This window comes from Meleagris gallopavo, chromosome 5 (assembly GCF_000146605.3).
Source record: "Meleagris gallopavo isolate NT-WF06-2002-E0010 breed Aviagen turkey brand Nicholas breeding stock chromosome 5, Turkey_5.1, whole genome shotgun sequence".
NCBI lineage: Eukaryota > Metazoa > Chordata > Aves > Galliformes > Phasianidae > Meleagris > Meleagris gallopavo.
This window is the reverse complement of record NC_015015.2, coordinates 55,406,473-55,431,688: the sequence shown is the minus strand read 5'-3', so window position 1 is coordinate 55,431,688 and position 25,216 is coordinate 55,406,473. Positions and strand designations below refer to the sequence as shown.

At 45.6% G+C, this 25,216-nt stretch overlaps 1 protein-coding gene across 1 annotated transcript; it reads left to right on the top strand.

The window, feature by feature from the left end:
• Positions 1–1,464: 1,464 nt before the first annotated feature.
• FBXO34 (F-box protein 34) lies at positions 1,465–25,158 on the top strand. Its single transcript, XM_010712113.2, is given in 6 exon segments — positions 1,465–1,550; positions 11,396–11,489; positions 13,953–14,152; positions 22,512–23,431; positions 23,434–23,552; positions 23,554–25,158. Coding segments are annotated over 4 exon segments (2,232 nt in total). The 5' UTR covers positions 1,465–1,550; positions 11,396–11,489; positions 13,953–14,075; the 3' UTR covers positions 24,670–25,158.
• The last annotated feature ends 58 nt before the right edge of the window (positions 25,159–25,216 follow it).

Sequence of the window (25,216 nt, the reverse complement as noted above, 5' to 3'; positions counted from 1 at the left end):
TTCATCCCTTCGTAATTTGCAATTTGTATTTAAAAGCAAAGGGATTTAAACGCTGTGTTTTTTCTTGCAGTTGTGGTCCACAGCAGCAATTAGCTGTCGTGATGTTTGGCGCTGGTGGCTAATTGCGTAAGTTGACATTGCTAAAGAGAGCAGGGAGTTGAGCAGGGGTGTTTGTACATTCAGCAACCTGGTATAATTCAGGTCTGAATCAAGCTCAGACTCACGCTCAAACAGGTTGTGGAATTTATTTATACAACACCACTGGGGTGTGTGGCATTGCAGAGACAAATAAACGATGGTTCCCAGCCCTGAGGCTTGTGTTTAGTGTTAGATAACACAGTATGGGTTAATTATAGCCAAGGACCTGGGCGGGGGGGGGGGTTAGGAACAGGTAAGGGTTACGTCGGTACCCGAGTGTTCCTTGTTGTGCCTACAGCTCTCTAATGGCACTGTGAAGAAAGTATGGGTGCGTCTGAGGTTACGGGAAGGATGGAGGTCAGCTCTGCAGGAGGAAGCGTTGAGTGAGTTACAGAAGTCGTGTGGATTACTAAGAAAAAGCGGAAGGAGGTGAACTGAAACGGGTTGAGTGCACAGGGAGTGGCTGTGTTTACATGGAGACCTAATATGGAGCAGCAATCGGGCTGCAAGGTCGTGGGTTTGGGTGTTGTGATCAGCAGCCAGATCCCTGAATGCCTGTGCTCAGTGTGAATGGAGGAGCAGCTAAAGGAAGGGGTCTGGAGTTGATGCTTCAAGCTTTCCGGTTCCTCTTTGTAGTCCCTGCTGTCCCTGCAGCCTGGGACCTGTGGTTCTGAAGCAGCTTTTTCCCAGTAGCTGCTTCCTTGGTGGCAAGGCAGCCGCCTTTGAAGGCAGTTGGGCTCTCTTTGGGGTGTATTTGCTCAGTTGACACTTAGGACTCCTTCCAATTGACCTCTTTGCAGCATTTCAGTACCTAAAGGGAGCCTACAAACAGGAGGGGAATCAACTCTTGGAAAGGGTTGACAACTACAGGACAAGGGGAAATGGTTTGAAGTTGAGGGAGGGGAGATTGAGGTTGGATGTGAGGGGGAAGTTGTTTGCTGTGAGAGTGGTGAGGTGCTGGAACAGCTGCCCAGAGAGGCTGTGGATGCCCCGTCCATCCCTGGAGGTGTTCAAGGCCAGGTTGGATGGGGCCCTGGGCAGCCTGGGCTGCTCTGAAATGTGGAGGTTGGTGGCCCTGCATGCGGCAGGAGGGTTGGAGCTTCGTTGTCTTTGAGATCCCATCCAACCTGGCCATTCTGCAATTCTGTAATTGGTGGTTTTCTGACTGTCAGCATTGTACTGGTGGTTCCTGTATACCATTTGCAGTGGGGTGAATGAGCAGTGTTCCTGGACTGGCTTTTTGTGTTAAACTGGCAGATCTTTTTGGTTTCAGGGGCTGGCTAGTCATTAACTTGTAACTAATTTCCTTTTTCCTTCCCTTTTGCTCTTCAGAAATGTGATTCTCGTGAGTGTGCAAGGAAACCCACAGAACTATAATGTCTAACACTACAAGGAATAACAACTGTTTGAAGGTACCACCCTTTTTTAACTAATAAACTACTCTGTTATAGGTTGGGTTAATGATGGAGTGATCTTTGGTTCGCAGCCAAAGCTCAATGTGAAGATCCACATCTTATGTAATGCCCTCTTTTCCAGGATGGTGACGGTGGTGTGACACTGCACTCTTTTATTTCCAGAAAAGCTTTGTGCAAACTACCACCTGATCCGTCTGCTGAGGGGACCACCCTTATTTCTCTGTGAAAGATCTCTCTAGGCAGGTCTGGTGTTGCTGTAGGAACAGATGGTAGCTTCTATTCAGAGAGCTGAACTTCCCTCGTCCTTCGTGGCCATCCCTGGAAACATATTGCCCTTCTTCAGTGATGCGTCATGGCTGGCCTGTTTGTCACGATGTTAATGACAGCCTGGGTCATCTTTCTTGACAAGAGGCTTCAAGCCCTATTTAGGGAGAATATTAAGATAAAGTGCAGTTGGACTGTAGCACTGAGATTGCAATGTCTCAGCTGTTTGTGCTGCATTAACCAGCTCTCGGGCGTTGGCTTGATCTGCTGCCTGATCCTGCAGTGATGCCATAATACTGAATTTTGGACTGCCCTGTACATTTCCATGGCAACAGACTGATGTCACGGGCTCAAGGACATGACTTCAGCGTACGATCATGCGGAGGCACGATCAGATTTGGGAAGGTGAAAGCTGACTAATGCACATCTCAAAAGCCGGCGAGGGGAGTGTAGGTAACGGCTGACCAAGCAAGGTGTTTCAGTATGAAAATTCCCCTGTCAGGCAGAGGAGGATGTGATGATGTCTTTAAGGCAGGACCGTTCGGCGCTATGAGCTTCTGTTTACAGGGGATAAGCAGACATCCAGCAGGTATCCTGTTTCTTTTCAGCAGGTGGTGTTCTGGGCTGGGGGAACTTGCTTGTTGGTTTCAGACCTTTGAAAGGTCAATGTTTTGTTGTGTTGTTATTTTAGAGAGCTTCTCGTTAGCATACTTGTTAGTGTACTGAGACAGCTTTTTCTTGCATAGTGTACAAATAGCTTAATTGGTTTTCCAAAGCTTCTATTTTATCCATGATATTGGAAGGTGGAAGGGGAACTCTGCATCTGCGTTATGGTCACATTTTCCTATATCCTATTAGCAGATTCCAAGATTGTTTAATGTGATCTCCACCCATTTCATTTGGCTGCAACCTTTGCTCCCATGAAAACAAGGCTGATTGTTCTGAATTGCTGTGTGTATGTGCTTTGGCACGGCATGAAGGTACCTATAATAACACAACCATTGTCTAGAAAAAAAAAAAAGCAGTTTGCAGTAATAACTACAAATAAAAGGGTGCAGTACTGGGGCAAAGGCAGATAATGGTCGTTTTCCCACCCATTCTGTGCAACAGCTTCTCAACGTGGTCACCCCTCTGCGTGACACTGATGTGGGCTTCAGCCTGGTATGTGAATATTAGGAGTGAAGGACTGAAATATTTGCATGCTGTTCCAAGTTTCTCTTTCCTGGACGCAGTTCCATTGCTCATATCTACGGACGGGGAGGCTGAATGACTTTTGCACAATGCGGTGTTTTATTTGCATGCTGTGAGCAGTTTAACAAGTGTATGTGCTAAATGAAGCATTTCCACTTTCAGTCATCATCTGATGCACCCTTTAAAAAAAAAAGGGGGGAGGGGGGGAAAAAAGTGCCTTGAGGTTGAACAGTGGGGATTTGAGGGGTGACATTGTGCTGTGTGCAGCGGATGGCTGCTTGTGCCAAGCCTGAACGTTCACTTGAATTGCTGTGGGATTTAGCAAGTGACCAGCTCAAACTCCTTCGTGCTGAAGTAATTTATACTCATCTCTACACTTCCTGGAATAAAAGCTGTTACAGGGCAAGATTTGGAAAGAACCTAATTGTTTTCAATGTTCAGTGTCACAGGGATCGAGGATGTTGAACAGAACCTGGCATTTCTTACAGCAGTTTGGTTGCCTCCCAGGACAGGAAGCTGTGGAGTGTTTAAGAGACAGGGAAGGAGTTTAGCAACCCTCTCTCTAAATCAGAATGCTTGAATCTTGGTGCCTGGCCTGGAACTGAAAGGGCTGGAAGCTCAGCAAGATTTAGTGTTCTGCATGGCTTGGCAATGAACACCAAGATAATGGTGATGGGCTATCAAGAAGGCAGCCCTGCTAAAACGAGAGTCTTTGTGATATGGTCAAGGGGAAGGAAGTCTGCAGAACTTAGAAAAAGAACAGATGTTTTTGGAGGTGGGGGAAAAGCTTAACTATCCATGTAAGGGAGCCAGCAGAATGAACTTGATACCAAACAAAAGTAGGCACACCCAGTGTTGAGCACAGGGATCCTGGAAAGCTGCTCTGCTCTGCGGCCATGCTTTGCTGTTTGACAGATGTTGGATAAGGACATCTCACAGAGGCAATGTTACACAGTAATATGAAGCACCTGGGGGGTTGTGTGAGGGGTTGCATGAAGGTTGGGGGGTATTTGATGCTGCTCTTTAATGTTGACACTGATTTTTAACAGGTATATAAATAATAGTTGAAGCAGAATGTCAATCTCCGTGAGGGAGCTGATGACAGAAGATGCATTAAACAAGAGGGAGGGGTCTCTTGTAGGGTGTGTTTATGGGCAGTGATGACTGGAAGTGTGATATAACAGACTGCTGATCCTGCGTGTCAGACTATGAGTGGCAGTGATTTTTTTTCAGGTCACTGAAACTCGAGTCCAAACAAAAATATTTTACTCTTACTAATAGGTTAATCCACTGTAATTGGCTGAGGAATAAACCCATGGGAACTTCCCTGTCTGTACGTGATGCACAGCCTCTGCTGTCTGCTTGGCAGCTGCACCTTCAGATAATTAAAAGCTGTTTTTGAAATCTGCTGTTCTGGATGCTGTTATTTATTTATTTATTTGCATCTCGCAGCTTCTCTGAATGCCATCAGTCACTCTTCTGCCTAGTCTATAAAAGCCGAGGAAGTGTGGGATCAGGAGATGAAAGCTGCAGATGGACCTTGTGCTTTGAAACCCAAACCAACCATCAGCTCTGAGGTTAGGTGAATGTGTGAGGTTTGATAGCACCCACCTTACACTTCTGAAAATAATGCAACTTCCCCAGTCCAGTGTGAAACATTTAAAGTTCACTCTTCCTTTATGAGATCTCACATCGTTTGCCCCTCTAAAATCAATAATCAAATTTCCACGGCTGCCTTCTCTGAGAAGCAGCTGTAATTACCCCCAAATTACAGGAGGTGCTCAGCACAGGGATCCTCTGGTTTCAGCACATATTTTCATTGCTCTGTAGTGTTTTGAGAAGCTGAAGGGTGGGATGCAGCTACAGTGACTTTCCAGATTCCTAACAGTGTGAGGGACTGTTTTTAATAGTGATGATAAAAACAGTTATTCCCAGTTGGAGGTTAGTCAGTGGTACAATTATCAGAGCTATGAAATAGTGCAGAGATGGCTCAGAATGGGGAAAAAACAAAACAAAACAAAAAAACCCCACACCAACTCCAGCTTGTAGCTTATTTTCTTGAGGGAGCTGTTTGAAACTATTTCCTGCAGGCTCACAGAAAATTAGTCTGAGATGTTAAATACTGAGAGATGCTGTTGGTACAGCTTGATTATTACTTTGGTAATTCAGTTCTCAGGCTAGCAGAATGCAGCTGGCTTGCAGGGAAGGGTTTTGGTAGCAACGTGTTGACAAAAGGCAGTGCGATGAGCAGGACCTCTGGAGCTGGCATGTTTAATTTGCAAGGCTGTGTTCTTCTGTTGTGAGCACCACAACAGCTGCTCTGCTGGGAAGCCTAAAAATGTGCTGAGTGGTTTCACAGCAAAGTAACAGTCCCCAGCCTGATATCTGGTGCAGTTAAATCACCCTTCTGCAGAAAAAACAGTTTGGGGTACTCTGTTTTTTGGCTTGATTTCCTGCTGATTTGTTTCCTTATTTTCATTTGGATTTCTAATGTTCCATCCTAGAGGTGGAAACCTTGAAAAGACAATATTATTTTAGGAGGAAGTTTTTCAGCCAGAGGGTGGTGAGGCATGGAACAGGTTGCCCAAGGAAGCTGTGGATGCCCCATCCCTGCAGGCATTCAAGGCCAGGCTGGATGTGGCTCTGGGCAGCCTGGGCTGCTGGTTGGTGACCTGCACATAGCAGGGGGTTGGAACTGGATGAGCATTGTGCTCCTTTGCAACCCAGGCCATTCTATGATTTTATTGGCACTGGGGGGAGCACTGAGCTATGTAGAAGCATGCTTATCCTTGTTCCTCTTGCTGATGAAGATGCTTTCACATTAACAAGCCTTCAAGTGCAGGCACAGGTCGCTGGATGTTGAAGATGAGGGTGAGAAGTGAGAGATGTGCAGCACACCTCCTCACAGTTAACAAGGTAATTGAATATGCACAACCTGTACCAAAATGCAGATGCTATTTTTAGTTTCTTGTTCTCTTTTAAAAAAGAATTCATGGCAGAATTTGTGCTATGCTTAGAATTTCTAAAAATTTAACTGTGTTGCAAGGCGTATTGACTGCAGGGCTCTGAAGAATGGGGAAACTATTTTTTGCATCAAGGAACTCTGAGTTATTAATGGAAAAAGTCTTTAAAATGTAACAAAGAAAATATCTGAAGATGCACAGGATTGGTAGGTTTCAGAATTAGCTTGGATATTTCAATAGCCTTTTGAAGCAGTCATCCAGAAACACTGTATTTAATGCTGGTCTGTACTGCCATTTACTTGCCAAGAAAACAAGCTTATCCATAGCTGGGTTATTCCAGCAGAAGATGTTTCATGTATATTCTTCTCTTAAGAATTTGTTGAAAAACCCAACAAGCACATACTTTGAGTTTTAGCACATGCTATTGCTATTCTGTCTTCATCTGTAGCCTTAATGTGTCATCGGTCGTGTGCCTGTGCTTTTGGGTTCTCCAAAGCTTTTCTGGTCTGCCTGACCAGGCTTTGATTTGCACTCCCAAAGCAGATGAGCAGTGAGAAACCTGCTCTGCATCCAGATCTGCTCTCCAGATCGTCCACCTGAATTTCATTGCTTGTGGGTCTGGATAACCTGGGGGCATTGCTTCACAACTCCTGTTCTGGGCAAAGCCTGTTGGTGTGGGGGATGTTGAATTGTTCCTGGTTCAAATAGATGTAAGGAGCGAGCAATGGAAAGAGAAATATTAAACTAATGCCTTTCCCTTTTCCCAAGCTCAACTTCACGCTGTCAGGAGGTACAGGCATTCATTCTCTGATCTTGGTGCTTTTCCCCCCCTTTCTTTTGGTGTTTTTTGCCTGTTCTTCAGTATATTCTCCTGGAAGTGCCACTTGTTGGGCAGTGCCCTGTATGGAGCCATTGTGGAGCTGGCTGTGTCCCACAGAGAGCACCCCAGCTGTCCCTCCCACCTTGCCATCTTCATCTGATACAAGCAGTGAAGGAAACGATGGCAGTTTGAAGTTGTTTTCATTACAGGTTGGTGGGTTCTCAGGTTGCTGGCCAGCTGGGGTAGAGTTGAGATCCTTTAAGTGGAGCACAGTGAAGAGTTTTGGGCAATAGTGGCATGAGATTAACTGATAAAAACAGCCTCTGTTCAAAATCCAGGCTGTCTTCTCTCTGAGAGCTGTCACTTGGATGTAGGCAAATGGATCAGTTCAGAGTTGGATGTGTTGTGCTTTGTTGCTGCCCAAATTGGATAGCTGGCAAGTGTATAAGACCAGGCTGCTTTAGTGGAGTTGATGCTCTGAAAATGTTCTGAGTCTTAGGTTATGTTTTGTGGCATGTGGCTAGCTATACAGCTGAAACAAGTTAAGTATCAGAACAGCTTTTTCTTTTCAAAAATGCATCTGTAGACCATGTTAGAACCTCATGTTAATGAGCAATTTAGTTTTTTTTTGGTCTGAAATTGCAACTTGTCCTTCCTGAACTTCTTTTTATTAAGCAAGATACCTCTGGAAAGGAGTGAATCCAATGCTTGTTGAGAGGGTGTAGGTGGTGGTGTGCTTTTTGTGGGTGGGTTGTTTCTAAATACTCTTAACAAATCTGTTCTGTTGAAAGTTTGCTGTCCTCAGTAGAACTAATGGTGCCTTGAGCTATGAAATGTTAGGTGCAAAAGAGTTTGAGCTTCCTATTGAGTGTCAGCTGCTCTGAAGTTGGGTATACTTAGTTCAACTGTTTTCCTAAGTCTGGAAAGCTGCTGACATGGAAACTTCACATTTCGTAGTTCAGCGTTTTATGTTATCCTGGCAAGATGAAAGATAGTTTTCTATAAATGTATGAAGTTTGGCCATCAGCAGGCTTACACAGCAACAAATGAAAATGTGAAAGGATTTTAAGTTTCTGACAAATCATCTGGCACATAGGTGCAAATTTATTGCAAAATAGAATGGCCTGGGTTGAAAAGGCCCAGAATGCTCATCCAGTTCCAACCCCCTGCTATGTGCAGGTCACCAACCAGCAGACCATGCTGCCCAGAGCCACGTCCAACCTGGGGTCTCCATATATGAAAACAGGGTGGATTCAGGAATATATTACAAAAAATGGGCATTTTCAAGTACAGAAATACTGCACAGAAATCTCACAGTTACTTACAAAACACTTTTCTGTGAGCACTGTCATCTTTAACCTTCTGTTTCCCTTGCTCTAGCAGGGCTTCCAGTTGCTGAGCGTAGTTTTGGAGCCCACTGAGAAAAATTGGGATGCTTTTGGAATGCATAATGAATACTGTAAGTTGACAGCTCTCCAATGAGTTGGCTGAATGAATCCACTTTTTTTTTTTCTTTCAAAGACTGGATTTTGCTGGGACAGGACAGAGAAATTTGCTGCGCAGCCCTTTGGTTAAGGGGAGTGATTCTGCAGAAAGAAACAAAAATCAGTTGCAGCTTGTCCTGCTGAGCTGTTGGGGCTGGACCTGTGCACACAGCATTTGGGGCAGTCTGCATCAAAGCACAGCTGTCATCCAAAGGCTTGTCCAAGCCAGAAGGAGCCATATTCAGCAAACATCAAAGCTGATAAATACAGTGATTAATACCAGGTCACCTACTGTGGCGTTCTCCTTATTAACAAAGCTTGCAAGAAGGAACTGTATTTGCCTATCTAGTAGCTTTAGAAGCCATTAAATACCCCATTTAGTCCTATGCACTGTGTGCTGTGTTGTGGGGAGACTTTATCTTACAGTGCCAAGCGGAGGATTTGTTTCCTGATGCTATTTCAGTATGTGCCAATAAAAAAGCCAGTCCTGTGCTGGAGTACAAAGATGCAGAGTTACATCTGTAGTCAGAAGAGTACTGCAAAGTAGTTCATTGCCACAAAACAGACAAAGAAACTGAAAATTAAGAATTAGAGTGGGTTTCGCTGTCCTGCTGGATCACTAACAAACCATTGCTGGCTAACTAGTGCATAATTACAGTCAGCCAGGCCATGTGATGGACTATTTATTAGCTGTTGCAGCAAAAGCACATCTACCAAATGCGTGCCAAAATGAGTCAAGTGAACCTCTCCAGCCAGGGTCCCTAATATCCAAAAAGCAAAACAGAGTGATGAAATTGCTGTTGACAATCTTAATCTGCAACATCACTGTCCTGATAATCATGATCTTCTTTAGCAAACTAACTTTGTGTTCCTGAGGAAAGATAGGATTGTGCTTTCTGGTTGTATCTGTCTGTCTCTGAAGTGGGACAGGTTGCTCCCTATTGGCATTCAGGTTGATCTCTTTCATCTAGACTGTCTAGATTTCTCTCCGGTGTTTGTCCTAAAACTCCCAATTTAGTGTCATTTCTGCATCTTTCAGACATTTCCAGCATCCTCTGCATGTAGAGGAGCAATTGAGTGAGGCTTCAGCCTCATAAAACCAGGGCACGACGTCTCCAGAGCTCTTGGAGTGCTTGCCTACTATTTTTGGAACTAGCTCTATTGCTTCTATAATAGGAAGGCTTCTGGAAGCTTTCTCCTTCCCCTCGCCCCAAGAAAGTAGCCATTCAGCTGAGCTTTCATTAATTCACAATCTGCATGGCAAAACAAATGTAGTTTTATATGCTAAATAATTCAGCTGTGGCTCATGGATCACGTGGCCCTAAATGCATTGCAGTGTCTTTACCCATACCTAGGAACCCAAGAGCACAGCAGCTGTAGCAACAGTGCTCAGCTACCCTCTGCTTATCATTCGGGACCCAGCATGGATTATGCAGTGACAGTGAGTGCCAAAGGAGGTGGTTGCTTTCTAGAAAGCGAAGTAATGTGTGATCTGTGTGTTTGTCATCAGCACTGCAGCAGAACTGGCAAATAATGGATTTATACTGGTTTTGTTTTTCTCTTGGGTCAAGCAGAACAAATCCGGTGAGCCAGTTCTTCTTCCCAGTTGAGCAACAGATAATATCCCTAACCAAATAGTGCAAGACAGCAGAAGCCTTTCAGGAATAGCTGAACAGGTGAAACACTTTGTGATCGTTTCCAGTACAAAAACGGAGCATCAGCAAGGTGCAGTAGAGCTTGTTTTCTTCTTCCCTTTTGAGATTTTCCCTTTTGAGGGGAAAGGGGATAGCTAGATCATTCCAACACTAGCCACACCTGAAGAGGAGAAAACACCAGAGCTATAAATTGAAAACCTTTCATTCTTTATAGACGTGATCTTGGAAAGGGAGAAAGGCTCTCCCTGTAACGCTTCATAAGAATGAACACTTGATGATGCAGCAGGTATAGAATCATTAGCACTGGAAAAGACCACCATCAGTCAGTCCAGCTGCCAGTCTCTCACCACTGTGCCCCACTAAGCTGTCCCTCAGTGCCTCATCTCCACGTTTCGTCTCTAGGGACGATGACTTCAAGTTCTGATGTTTGACAGCAGTGAGCAATCCAGCTAATCCAGCTGCAGAGCTTTGGAGCTCACGTGTTTGTTCCCCTCTTACAAGTTAAAACACTACACGTTACACGTGTGTTCAAAAGTCTATTTCCATTGATGGAAGGAATATAAAAACCCCTTTGAGGGCAGACACCTCTCACAGTATGCTTCAAGGTGTGGCTTTAGAAAGAAGCTGTGATTAAAGAGGAGTTAGAGGTACAGACACGTTGAATCCACTGTGCAGAATCCCAGATCCTCGCTGCTTTGGATGAAAAAGCAGAAACATTGGGATGCAGGGGCTGTTGCTGAATGCTTGGTATAGACCAAACAAAGCTCTGTATTATAAGGCCTCAGCAATGGTTAAGTCCCTTCTGATGACTATATCTGTGTTAACTCTTCTGAATTGCTTTTGAAAGACTTGCCTTTGCTTCCTTCTGCCTCCTGAGCGTGCTGGTTGCTGCCCAGCTGAGCCAGAGCCATGGTGCTGTGTGGCTGGAGAGCATCCCAGAGCCAGTCCCTGTCTGGAGGTGGGCTGCTCAGGCTGGCAGAGACTGTTCTGCTCTTAGCAACAGCGGGGGTTCTGCTCAGAGCCAGTCCCTATGCCACTGCCTCCTTCCTAGAAAGCAAATTTTCTCAAGGAGTGAGCCCATCCTTTGGAGTACTTCAGCGGTTACTGTTGCTGCTGGAAACAGGCTGCACCTGCAGTAAAGCTTTAACTGCTGCAATGCCCGTAAATAACAAAAGCTGTGGCGTATTGCTGCACAGACCATTTCCCCCTTATCCCGTGCTATTTAGTACTGCAGGAGCAGTTCAGAAATGATGGTAAGATAGGGAGTTTGGTGAGACCATTCAGCAATCTGCTGTCTGCTGCTGAGAGTGTGATGCTTCCTGCTGCCAAAATCTGAGTCCTTCCCACATCTGATGCATACAGGCATATGTTTGGGGGCGGTTTCAGGAAAGGAGAGCAAGAAGATTAGTTTCTTATTTTCCTTTTTCTGTTCTGTTTCTCTGTGCATCTGTATTTCGATTTTCAGGCTGTACTCAACTCTGCAGAACTAAGCAGAGAAGGGAAGCATCTCCTGATAAGGATCAGCCTCTGTTAAGAAATGCTATGGTAGCTAAGAGGCAGTAAGTATCTCTCTGCTGGCTTGGATGCTGATTATTTTTCCTTCTTTTTTTTTTTTTTAGTTCACAAGCACAGCTTTTTAGTACTCACACAGTGGGAATTTGTCAGTAGATTGCTGCCATTAATAGTCTATTTCAGCTCTTTTCTATAGGCCAGCAGCTAAAGAAGGGGAAAAAGCATGCTTTGTATGGAGCTGTGTTTTCATCTGTGCTGCACTGTGAGCTTGTCTGTATGGATTTTGTCAGCTTTTGCTTTCCTCTAGAAGGTGCTAGGCCTTTCTTCAAATGCATGGCATCCACGATCCAATACCTGTGCTTGGATTGGGGTTGTGCCTGCCCCAAGTGGAGTGAATTTGCATGATGTTTTTGCTTTTCAGGCTCTGCTATAAATGAGATTTTTTTCCTTATGTATATAACTATCTTTTTTTTATCACTTCTCAGTTTCTCTTTGTACATTTTGATTTACAAAGAAGTAGGACTGGAACAAAACACACGGTGCTCTCAACCAGGGGTACATCAAGAGAGTTTAAGCTAGTGAAAAAGTGACTGGCATTCTTAAAACTGTATGTTTGCATTTATTTGGGTGTGGATATAATAATGTTTCTGTGATACAGTTCCTGCTGAGTCTGAAATGCTGGTGTCAGTAAAGCCAGAAGGCGAAGCCAGACAAAAGCTTGGATAGAAGTCAGAATTTCAATGCCTCTTACTGGTGGTTCCTGGGAAAGGAATGATTTTGTTTAACTTCTGATTCTCATAAAGCAGTGGGCATATGTTTATAGAAATACATTTTCTAAAAACATCCCAAATGTCTGATTTTTCTTTTTGGTGCTCAGATTTCACTTGTGCAGGTAGGTCCTTGTTACAGGCTCTGGGTAGTTTAATGAGGACGGTGTTTAAGTACAAAGCTGTGAGTTGTGCAGCTTTTAACCTTGTTTTCTATCTGCTGGTCTTTCTGATCTCGTGGAGCAGAGGACACACTCTCACCCTCCAGCTCTGCCTGTGCAATGCCTCAGTCTTCTCAGTTCAGTATGTTTCTTTGCATTGTGTAGAGCTCAGCAGAGACTTTTTCGTGAAGGACTGGAATGTATTTGTATAATATTTTATGTATTATTTTAGGCTCCTGCTTACTCAAACATGGGTGAATGATTAACCTCTCATTTCCCATCACTGGAGGAATCGTGAAATTCCTATAACACACAAGTCCAGCTGGATGTAAACCAATTTCTCTCTCTCTTTGCTGAGAAAGTCATCCTTAGCCACTTTCTCTGAGTGTGGCTGCAAAGTTGGAGAGGGCTTCCCAGGCCAGGAGCATTCAGTGGCAGCATTGGGATGTAAACCACGCTGATTTGCACAGTGCAAAGGTGGGTGCTGTTCTGAAGTCCCCAGGTGTTGCAGAATCATCATAGAATCACAGAATGGTTCGTGTTGGAAGGGAGCTTTAAGACCATCCAGTTCCAGCCCCCTGCTATAGGCAGGGACACCTCCCTCTAGAGCAGGTTGCTCACAGCCCCATCCTGCCTGGCCTTGAACACCTCCAGGGAGGGGACATTCACAACCTCACTGGGCAGAAGGTGATGGGAGAGGCTCTCATCTTGGAGTTGAAAAGAGAACAACCTGCACTGAATCCCAAATACTGTGAGGCCACAGCTTTATCATTGTTGTGCGTAGTCCTTCAGAGAGGAGGAAGCAAACAATCACTAAAGGAGTCTACCAGCAACTCAGGCTTTGAATATTCAAGCTTTTCCAGGGCACCTTAACTGCGTCACATGTTTCGTGTTCCAATTTGATGGTGGTTGTTCTTCCACTGTCAAAGTGTGCTGCAGCACTGCTGCTGGTGTCAGCTCCAAGGACAAGGAGTAGAAGGCGAGTGAGATACAGGACAGCTTTGTTTTGGTGAAATCTGCTGCCTTATCTGTGCGTGATGCAAAGACAGGGCAGTTTTCAGAAGGTTTGGAGCTTTGTGGTGGCATGTTTATTTTGTTCTCTGTGAAGGGGACACGTTACTTTGATTAGAAAGCTAACGTAACTCGTCTGGCAGCATCAGATCTTACTGCTGGCTTGATGCTGTGCTAACAAGAAGAAAGGTCTTGCGTGTCTGGTTTGCATAGAGCTTGGAGGACAACGTGTCCCATGGGAGGTACCCAGGTAGGGCTGTCGCTACATATAAGCACAGCAGCATACATGATGTTGAGGGTGTTCATTTCTGTTTTAACGGTGTTCAGAAGCTCCAGCTGCAGTAATGGCATGATGTTGTAGAAGTTCTTTTTATAAGTTCTTCTTATATTTATGTATGGGACGTGTCTCTATAGTGTGTGTGTTTGTGTATACATAGAATATGTATGATGTGTAGTGGTATATTTATATCTATGTATATTTTCTATCCTTCTTCACCCTCTTTTGGGAAGGGATCCTTGTCTGTGCCCTGCTGTACTCCAACATGATGCTACTTCTCTCATGTTTGTTCAGTTTCTAGGTGGAAGAGACACTGTGAAGCTCTGTGCAGGGCGAGGAGAGCTGAGGAGGGAGCCTTGCATGTGAACCAGGATGGACTGGCTGTGACGGCGTGCCTTAGCTGGAGGGGGAGTTACGATGAAGAGTTCCTGCAGAGCTGGCCTCCACAGGGAACCACTGAATTCTGCATCTTCTACCTTCCATCAAGTCAAACGGTATGAGCAGACCAGCTGGCCTGCCTCTAGCTAAACATTTAGCACCCATTCAGCCTTCTCCTTGCTTTCTTATTGTCTTGTGTATCACTTAGTTGGTCTCAATCCTTACTTTCCAATAGCCTTTAACTGAAATGTAATGGTTTGAGGGCAGAAATGTTTTTTTGACACTGTTGTTTGATAATGACAACTACAGATGGTACTGTACTTGGAGAAAACCTTGATTATTATAATTTATTTTAGTAACACCTGTAAATTAATTTGGGAATATGGCTTTGAAGTATATTGGAGAGTAGCTCATCATAATAGGCTTTAAAACATGCAGTCAGCTTACAGCAAGTGGAAATGCTGGCAGTCATTGTTGTGGTTTGTCTTACTATGGAGTAGGTAACTGGATTGGCTTAATCTGAAGTTTTGTATTGCTCCTTCTCCTGTGTCTCTTGCTAAGAAGAAATGCACGACTGATTTCAAACACTTGTGCTTATGTGACAATGAAGTGAACGCCTCTCACTGTGTCTTGTTATAGGAACACCATACAGAACAACTTGTGCTTATGCAAATGAAAGAACATGCCAGTTTGAATGAAAAAAAACACATATCTCTTTTGAAACCAAGACTCTTAAACTTCCTCAATCTGAAGGAAGAGAGGCAGCTTTCTCATTTCCAAAATTCATGTGGGTTTAAAGAAAACTTTAACCTTTGTTCCTTGTGGTTATGTAGGCAACGCATACTTGCTATGTTAGTCTCATAGTAATTTAGGGCTGGAAAGGACTCCCTTGGTTGCCCAGCTCCTTGCTTTCCCAAGGAGTATCTCATAATCCTCTGGGTAAACTTGTAATTGTTTTTAGGCCGGACTTCTGTCTCTTCTTCTCCCATAAATTAAACCATTATTGAAGATGACAGCTCTAACTGTGCAGTTGGGAACATTTCGATCCCCAGAACGAATGTTCATGCCAGCTTATATGATAATTTGAGCTGGTGGTGTTAAACATTTTGCATAAGGACCACCTCTCGTTTTCAGTATTACCTTTTTTGCTGTATTCTGTAAACTGCAGCTGTATCCCCTCACCTACGTTTTTCTGTGCCCAGTGGCCCCTGTGCTTTCTAGTAGCTTACTGAGCAGTGACTGTTCTTAGTCTGGGTAAATCTCCTGTGAGCCATGACAGTAACTGTGTGCTGACTTCCAAAGGAGACCTTATAGGAGGGCTTTTCAATGTCCTTCAGATCTGCCTTCATTTGCCTCTTTGTCATGGATGTGTCTATTTGTAGCACCTTTGTCAGTGAAAACTGTTTCTTGGTGTTCAGCCTTGTGCTGTATCACTATCTGTACTTCAGAATTCTGCCCCGTTTCTGTTAACCAAGTGCTTTGTGCCTCATCCATGTTGGCATTACCTTTCATTTCTGTAGCTTTGTTGTTGAGGTCATTTGTAAGAAAAACAAATGGTTTTCCAGGCTGATTCTTCAGGAGTGTCTTTGGTTTTGAGGCTGGTGTTTTATTGTTCATCACCTGGGGCTCTCTGCTGTTAAGACAGCTTCTTTGTGCCTTTCAACAGTTTTTTGTCAATCTGTCCTACCCAGTAGATCTCCATGTGCCTCCTGAGACCATATGAATAAACCACATTAGAGTGTTTTTCAAGAAAGCTCTTCTTTTGAAAACCTTCAGATTTGTCTGACATATTGTATTATTTCTTTTCCTCGTTTCCCCATGTCTTTGCAATCCTCTTTTCTTTCAAAGCACTGTTTTACACCAGAGTAAGACCAGCAGGCCTGGAGATGCTACAGTCTTTCTCCAATGCAGCACTGCATTCCAGGCGATATTGACCTGAAGACTTGAAACCTATGGCTACTTCTTGTATCCTTCCTGAAGAAGAAACATATTCAGTTGGAGTTTTTCTTACTTGGGATGTGTTCATTATAATGAGAACACCTTTTGACTCCTGGAAGAATGCCTCTTGGGTTGCTCTATCTGCAGTGAAATCCTCCATACCACAGTGTGGCCAGCTTCATGAACTGGATCCTTTAGGCTTGAGTTTTAAAGAACAAACTGGTGACTTCCTTTCTGCTTTTGCTTATCCTTCCTTTTGAGCTCCTGAGTTTCTTAATGATAGCTCAGTCCAAGGTTAGTTCCTACAGCCTTTCACGTGTGCGCATTTTGTATGTGTAAAAGTGAAGTCTGAATAGCATCACTGCTGGTTTAATTTTAACTACTTGATGGAACTTCTTACCCCATTGTATTAAAAATGACCTTGGTCTGGTTGCAGTTAATAAAAGAGGGAATGAACATTGTGGAAAGATAATGTTTCCAAAAGGAAACATCAGTGTTTGTGTAAAGTTAGAGAATGTCTGTCTGGGATGTTTGCTCTGCCATCATCTTTGTGCTGAATGCTTTTGGAGCAGCCGATGACTCTGAATACCAGCTCTTTCAGTTGTTGTTTTCTCTCTTTCTGTCATCCTCGTGTCATCTGTGGCGTGATTGGAAAGTAGGGAACGGAGATCTGAGCTTCCTGAGACTTCAATGAATAATTGATTGTATGTCATCTGGTAAGTGCCTTTATACAAAGGCTGTTCCCAGAGTAATGCATCCTATTTTTCTTATGTTGGCCCATAACATTTCAGGTGGAAATCGATGGTATGGCAGTAGAGATTGAACCTTTCCACCAATATTCTGTTAAATTTTGTTGGCAGATGGGCAGTGGAGGGGCAGCCTGATGAAATGGCATCTGACACAGAAGTGCGTGTGAAGCAAAGGTGTGTCATTGAATTCCTTCATGCAGAAATAATGGCACTCACTGACATTCATCAGTGAATGTTTATGGAGTCATAAAGGAGCACAATGCTCATCCAGTCCCAACCCCCTGCTATGTGCAGGTCGCCAACCAGCAGCCCAGGCTGCCCAGAGCCACATCCAGCCTGGCCTTGAATGCCTCCAGGGATGGGGCATCCACAACCAAACTATTTGGAGACCAAACAGTGGATGTGGCAACAGTGACAGTGGGTCACCTGTGCTGGTGCTGGATCTTGTTCATCGTTGGCAAACCTGCAGAGCTTATGGTGGTGACTGCATTGAAAAATAGTGTTTTGTACCTGAGAATTTGTTCTATCACATAGTGTTATTGTGCTCTTTGTATCTCTCGGAGTTTCCACGGAAATAAATAGTAGGCAGTACATTCAGAGCAACCTACATCCAAAACGCTGGCAAGTCTTGTGAAAAAAGACCTGTTTAGCTGTGTGGTCTGTGATACTCCTTGCTTGTTCTGTCTCCATCCCTGCAGGCATTCAAGGCCAGGCTGGATGTGGCTCTGGGCAGCCTGGGCTGCTGGTTGGCGACCTGCACATAGCAGGGGGTTGGAACTGGGTGAACACTGTGCTCCTTTGCAACCCAGGCCATTCTGTGTTGCAGTTAGGCAGGCACAAAGGAATCAGGAGCAGTTGCTTCAGTCTGAAGGTAGTGCTGCAAGGGAGTGGGTTTTTTTTTTTCTTCAAGAAACCAGATGCCTCCACAGCTGCTACAGTCCCACCAGCCCCTGCTCTGGAGCACCATGCTTCCCAACCCACCTCTCTCCAGGCTTGGATGCTTGCCATGCTCCAGAACAAGCTTCAGTGAGTAGCAGAGTATCGTTCACCATGGCTCTTAGCTGGGACTTTCCCACCCCAGCAAGATCTGCAGAATGCCTTTGAAGCAGCTCTCTGTCTGCTCTGCCTGCCCCAGCAGTGCAGAGGGGATGGAAGTGGTACTGGAGATTGCACCCACCGAGCACTTCCAGAAATAACAAGTGGTTGACCGTGGTTGAACTGACATGCAGTGCTCAGTCCTTGGTAATTGTCAGTGTTCTTTGCAGAGGAGCAAAGTTTCCCATAGGAGAGATGGGATGCCAGGGAAGAGATGTGCCCTGCCAGAGGTTGCTCTTGGTGTGGCTTTTCGTTTCTGCTGCCTGTTTTTTTTTTCTGGCCAGTGCCTTGTGTGTCCTGAGGGGTTTTTCAGAGTTGCAGTTGTGCTGCACATGCAGTCAGCAGCGTTAGGAACTCTTTCCTACTGGAGTGCTTACAGAAAGAAATTCACAGGGAACTTTTGGGGTTTTGATTGAAATATTCTCCTTAATAAAACCTTCCGGTGCCTCGCCCGGAAAACATACAGTGTGAATGTGCTGCTTCAGAGCATTGGTTTTGTTGTTTCTGCCTGCCAGAGGAAATCTTTGTGCTTCACAGGGCATTTTGGGAGTCCTGACTGAGGTGCAGGATGGGATGTGGAGGCTCTCTTTGGGAAGGACTTTGGGTTGGTGCTGGGTCTGGTCTTGCTGAATAAAGAATCATAGAACGGTTTGGGTTGAAAGGGATCTTTAAAATCATTTATGGTGAGAATGGTGGAGTGCTGGAACAGGCTGCCCAGAGAGCTGGTGGAGTCTCCTTCTATGGAGATAGCCAAGAGCTGGCTGGACACCGAGCTGTGCGACCTGCTGTGGGGTGCCTGATGTAGTAGGGGGGTTGGACTTGGTCTCTTGAGGTCCCTCCCAACCCCTGCAATTCTGTGAGTTGTGGAAGTGGAGCCTTTTGTACTGATTTTTCCTCCAGTTTCTATTAAAGGAAATACTTTGGTTTTTAGGCCCCTGTGACTTCGAAGATGTATAAATGCAGAAAGATTCTGGTTGGCTTGGTGCAGTAGCTGATGGATCTTCCCTTCCACACAGAGAGGGGAGGTGTGTGCATGTATGAAGGCTTGCATTCATGCATCAGTCCAGCATAGGAGCCAACTGTAGTGACAACGAGCTGTACTGAAACTTGTAAAAACAGCAGTGTCATTCCAGAACTGTAAGTATCCTGTTTTTATGTGCCTAAGACATGGCTGATTAGAAATTAAAACAAAAAACAACCTGGTCCTTTCACTTCATTGGCTTAAGGATGGAATAACAGTGTAAAGGCAGCACTGCCAGTTGTTTCAGTGCTGATGGTTCTTGGCAGAATTATCTCTTATCAGCATTTCAAAACCACACATTTGGGATTGAGAACCTTTTATGTTTATTCCATGAAGTTCTGAAGAGTCATTGTCTCTAAAGATAGAATGAGAAAGCTTGATAGCTTGCAGACTAGGGGAAACCAAACAGAATTATTCTCAAATATGATAGGGAATTGTCAGTGACTTCACCTTGGAACGATTATTTTTGGTGTTTATTAAAGAACTTATAACTTAAAAACTTAACCTGCAGCTGCCACAATTCTCTGCTTGCCAGCACTGGAGTGTTGCAGAAATAGGGTGGGCATTGAGGGGAGAGGACTGGGCTCTGGTTTGTGTTCAGAGCATTTTCTGCTGGAAATCCTAGCTCTGATTCTTGGAGCTGGGAATGAAACGTGCTGCTGATGCATGAGGAAGATGTTCTAATTGTTTAAGAAGGACGAATGTTCATGGCAAAGTGTGTAAGTGGTGGGGGTGAGGATTTGTTTCTCTCTTAGTGATGCTTTCAGGTAAGGTCTGCTACTAAAAGCTCTTCCTCATTGCCTGAAAACTTGAAGGGAAGTGGCAGTGCCATTCAGATGGAGTTAGCATTCGTTTTGTAGCAGTCTGAAGCTGTTAAAGGAAGGTTTTCTTTAAATCTGGATCCATTAAAACAGTGCAACGAAATGAATGCTGAATTCAAATGAGGCAATTATTCTGGCAGTAAAACTTCTGACTAAGGCATAATTTTGTTATGTAAATTGTAACTTTTCAACCTTACATGGTATTGTTGGCCTAGCTGGAGACCAACTGAAACACAGGAGGAAATACAACCTTAAATGAGAAATCCATAGTAGGTGAGGCATAACTTTTTATCCTTTGTCTTTCTCCATAGACCTGAAATAGCTGTGAGCAGCTGAACCAACTTTGCTGGCTAAACGTGTCCTCCGAGCCTGCTGGGTAACCAGTTTAGTCCTGTTCTCATTCATGTAATACCTGAGCTCACCTTCATTTACAGTTTTCCCTTAATGAAGGGTGTTGAAGTGATTTGTCCTGCTGGATTCCTGAAAATGGTTCGAAGAAAGCCTTTTTTAGCACATAATCCAGCTCATCTTTCAAACACCCTGGCGTGAAAACTCAGGAAGGAAATCTGATCTTTTGTTCCCAGCTCCTGGGATTTCAAGGTGGAAAGCTGTGTATTGCATTGCCTTCACCTTTTCTTCCCCCAGGGTACTGCTGTGAGCAGCTAGCACAGCTTTTCTCCTGAAAGCACCTCCAAAATGCCCTTCTGAGTGGGGAAGAGAAGACTGCAGGCATGCTTCTCTGCTGCTTTTCACCTACATCTTGATTCTGGCCTGGACACTGACCCAGGTGTGTTGGTGGCCTGACTCTGAGCAGCTATGAATTGTGGAAAAGTAGGCTCGAGCAAACTTGCAGCAGCCTTGATTTCCTATCCTCTCTTACTCCTCTATTTCATCACCCTGAAGTTCTATTTTTATGAGATTATTTTAGTTGTTAGCATCCCACTGAGAAGGGAAACAAAATAGCTCAGTTGCATTCTGCAGAAGAAAGTGAACTGGGAGGTGACCCAATTCCAGCAAGAGCTGGAATTAGCACAGAAGGCATGGGGAGAGAATTAACCCAGCAACTGGGTGGGTGTATGTGCAGAAGTGGGAGCTCTCTTATCCCCACAGTCTGTTGCTGAAGGGAAGATGACGTTAGCACTGGTTGCAAGGGTGACATCATGTTCTGCCTGTAAAATTGAAAGGGAAGAGATACTCTTTCCTGAGCACGTTATGCTCTTTTCCTGGGTTCCTAGTAATAAGGAATGACCTCAAGTTGCACTAGGGAGGTTCAGGTTGGATATTAGGGACCATTTCTACTCAGGAAGAGCAGTGCTGCAGTGGCACAGCTGCCCATGGAATGGTGGGGTCACCATCCCTGGGGATCTTCCAGAGCCATGGAGATGCAGCACTGAGGGTGGGGTGAGGTTTGTTGGGGATCGTGGAGGGCTTTTCCAACTTGTGGTCCAGTGATTCTGTGATTCAGCAGTTATTGAGTGACTGCATTGGCTGATGCATGGGGCTGTGTGGGAACTTTGAATTCAAAGTTGTTTTTAGGACTAGAAATGCAATACCAAAAAGTATTTTGGTGGTGGCTGCAAGGGGAAATTGTTTGGCGTCTGCACCGGCTGGTGATGGCATTGAATGTGCTGGTTTTAAGCTAACAGTCATGGATTATCTTCATTTCAGAAAGTTCTGCATTTAATGTAACAATTCAGAGATTGCCATGGAAACATAATCTGTAGATAGTTCAGCAGTGTGCTTATATGTTCACCTGGAGGAAGAGCCTGGAGTCACCTGATGATTGCATCCTATGTGGCAGTGCCCTGGGCTTCTGTGTTTTTGAGCTTTGTGTTTGAGGTTATGGTGAAGGTACAACAGAAAGGATGAATTGGGTGCGTAGGGCCATTGCCTGAGTGGTGCTGCTGTTGCTGTTAGGGCAGTAGTGTCCAAGTAGTGTCTCCTTCACAGCCCTTAGATCTTAACCATAAAAATGCTTGCTTGGATGTGGTTTTCTCCGGCCAGAGTTGGTGCTTCTGTCACTTTTTGGTTTGGCATCTGATGTACAGCACGAGGGGGAGCGTACCAAATCTGCCAGTGCTGATATACTCAAGGATAATAGGCATCATTGGGTAGATTTAGACTAGATATTAGGAAGAAATTCTTTATTTACTGGAACTGGTGATGCACTGATTCCCCAGTAAGGCTATGGATGCTCCTTCTTGGAGGCATTCAAGGCCAGACTGGATGGGGCTGTGAGCAACCTGCTCTGGAGGGAGGTGTCCCTGCCTACAGCAAGGGGTTGGAACTGGATGGTCTTAAAGATCCCTTCCAACCCAAACCATTCTATGATTCTGTGATCGTTTCAGCTGGTATTATGAGATTGGCAGTCTGCTGGGGCATCTGATCGATGTACTTACATTTGCTAATTTCCCTTTTTACCTTTAATTATCTTCTGAAAAGAGTCCATGTAGCTGGTAGGTAAGCCCTTGTGACCCATGAGTGCCTTACAGCAGGGTTGGGGCTGAATGGATGGAAGGATTGCTTGGACTCTAGAATGAGCCACTGCGTTTGCACAATGGACATAACTTAGGCATTAGGATTTCACCTTGGGACTCCCTGGACACAAATTACTCTACTGGGAAGATCTCTGCTATCCTTAAGATTTCAATCATTGCAAGATGCGAGTTGTTCTCTGAGGGCTGACTGTAGCTTTCTGGCTGCTGCTTTTCCTTTTTCATGTGGTTCCTTTTGAGGTGTGGGCTGCTTGATGAAGGGTAGGAGGCACGCTGGTGCCTACCCTGAGCCACCTTCTCTCGTTCCAGGCAGGCATATTTTGCAACTATAATTTCTTCCCTTTCTGTTTTTCTAGGGTTTCTGGTATGCACTTAAAGCCATATCTCAAGTTACAGAGGAAAGAGCGATCAGAAATAAGCCAGGACTCCCTGAGAGGCCCACCTATGACCCATCAGAGGTCACCCCGAGAAGACAAATACGCCAACAACTGCACCAAACTGAGCGTTTTCCCCAAGCCCCCCCTTGTGACTCCGTCTCGAAAGCTTCTGGGAATTATTTATCCGAATACTATGTGCAATACGAACGGGAAAGGGCCGGCAGATGGTCTGAGTGCCAGGGAGAAGAAAAACGTCCTGTCGGCAACGATCCATCAGGGAGAAGAAGGGGAAGGGCCTCTGGATGTGTGGGCTGTGGTGAAGCCTGGCAATACGAAGGAGAAGATCGCTTTCTTCGCAGCCCAGCAGTGCAGCGGCAACAACCGGCTGGGCTCCATGAAGCTCAAAAGCACGTGGGATATCGATGGGAGAACAGTGAAACGACGGAAAAAAACGGTAGATCTGAAAAAAGCCAAGATCCAGTTGGAAAGGATGAGAGAGGCGAATGCCAGGTGCTCCCAGCCGGAGCCTTTCGCGTGCGGCATCGAGCACTGCTCGGTGCATTATGTGAGTGACAATGGTGAGGGGGTGTTCCCGGGCAGGTCCCTCTCCGTCATAGAGATGGTTGCGTTTCTGGAGCAGCGAGCAAGTGCTTTACTGGTAGACTGTGCTAAAACTTGCGCCTCCGCCTCCACCGCGAGGCTGAGCGCTCCGTCTAAAGGTGCTCTTCCCACCTCTGACCCTTTCTCCGCCGCCGGGCCGTGTGAGGTACACGAGAGAGGAAGCTGTGGCAGCGGCGAGCAGCAGCAGAGCGAGCCGGTGCGCGTCCTGGACATGGTGGCCAAGCTGGAGTCGGAGTGCCTGCGGCGGCAGAGCGAGCGGGACGGCAGCAGCCTCTCACGCACAACAGCTTCCGCAGGAACGTGGGCCGGGTGCTCCTGGCCAGCAGCACGCAGCCCGGTGCCGAGCCTGGCAGAGCCTCTGCAGGCGGCGTGGGCCGGGGTGAAGAGCCGGGGGCGGCGGGGGGCTGGCTGCGGAGCGAGGTGTGGGGATGCCGGGCTGTGGGATGGCGCTGCCTCTGCTCCGCAGCCGTTCCCTCCTGGGTTGGAGGGGAATGTGGGTTCAGGACTCGCTCACGCTGTGTTGGCCATTGCGGCAGGAAGGAGCGAGGCTGAAAGGCGGGTTGAGCCTCCCAGAGCTCTGCCAGCCCTGTGTCCGGCTGTGGCTGGGGTGCCGGCGGATTCCTTGCCGAGCAAGAGCACGAATGTTGATTGTACGTTGAAAGAAGCTGTAATCCTCTCGAAGCAGAGCCTGCATCCTGCTAGGAAGGAGCCCTTGTGCATCAGTATATCGGTCACCAAGACTGAGAAGGGCTGCAGGAAAGAGAAGCTCCCTCCCTCCAGTTCGAGTGAAGACCCCCTTCCGGGGAGGTTGTTTTTTCTTCAGGCTGAGCAGAATGCCACTCATGCACCACAGCCACTGCAGGAGCGTACCCAAGAGAAGCCAGGTGAAGGAGTGCAGAATGAGGATGAGGATGCTTTGGAATCTGACAAATCGTGTGTCAGGACCAGCGTCTCTCCTGAGCCATCAGCCCTTTCAGTTCCCCCTCCAGAAGGTGCTTTGCAAGCACTCGATGCTTCCTGCTTGAAACGGCAGGTCTCGCATGACTTTTTGGAGACCAGGTTTAAAATCCAGCAGCTTCTGGAACCTCAGCAGTATATGGCTTTCCTGCCTCACCACATCATAGTGAAGATCTTCGGCTTGCTCCCTACGAGGAGCCTGGTGGCCCTGAAATGTACTTGCTACTACTTCAAGTTCATCATCGAGTACTACAACATCAGGCCAGCAGACTCACGTTGGGTCCGCGACCCCCGCTACCGAGAAGACCCCTGCAAGCAGTGCAAGAAGAAATACGTGAAGGGGGACGTGTCGCTGTGCCGCTGGCACCCCAAACCTTACTGCCAAGCTTTACCCTACGGGCCTGGCTACTGGATGTGCTGTCACAGGTCCCAGAAGGGCATCCCGGGCTGTAAGTTGGGTCTCCATGACAATCATTGGGTTCCCGCCTGCCACAGCTTTAACCGTGCTCTCCATAAGAAGACCAGAGGAGCGGGAGCCGAAGGAGAAGAGGAATATTAGTGCACATACACTTTCCTGTGAGATGGTTTGGGGTAGGAGGAGATTCTCATGCCTTGTGCTGTTTACAGTGTATATAATTGTCGTGTTTTTCACAGGGCTATGAAACTGCACATACTTCAACACAAGAGCCTTTACCTTTTAGAATAAAGAAAGCTTTTAGTCCATCTATGTAAATAACACTATAAAAACTAATTGTACATACAGAGTCTACAGCTGGCTGAACAACGTAATCACTACAATGCAGCTATGATAGTGTTGCGGCTATAGGTGTGTGTGTGTGTGTTTTTAAGTGTCTTGTTTCAAAATCTGTATATCCTGTATAATATATGAATGTTTCTGAGAAGAAACTCTAAATAGGTAAAGGCCAACTTGGTTAAAGAATCTTCAAACAACTTAACTGGACAACCTTAAAACTAGATTAGAATAGAACATGACAGTAGTGTTGGCAGTGGAGAAAAAAGAGAGGAATATTATTGTATAGTCAGAATAATAAAAAAAAAGTTCTTGCCTACCTTATCCATGTTGTCTGGTTGGTTTTTTTTTTTTT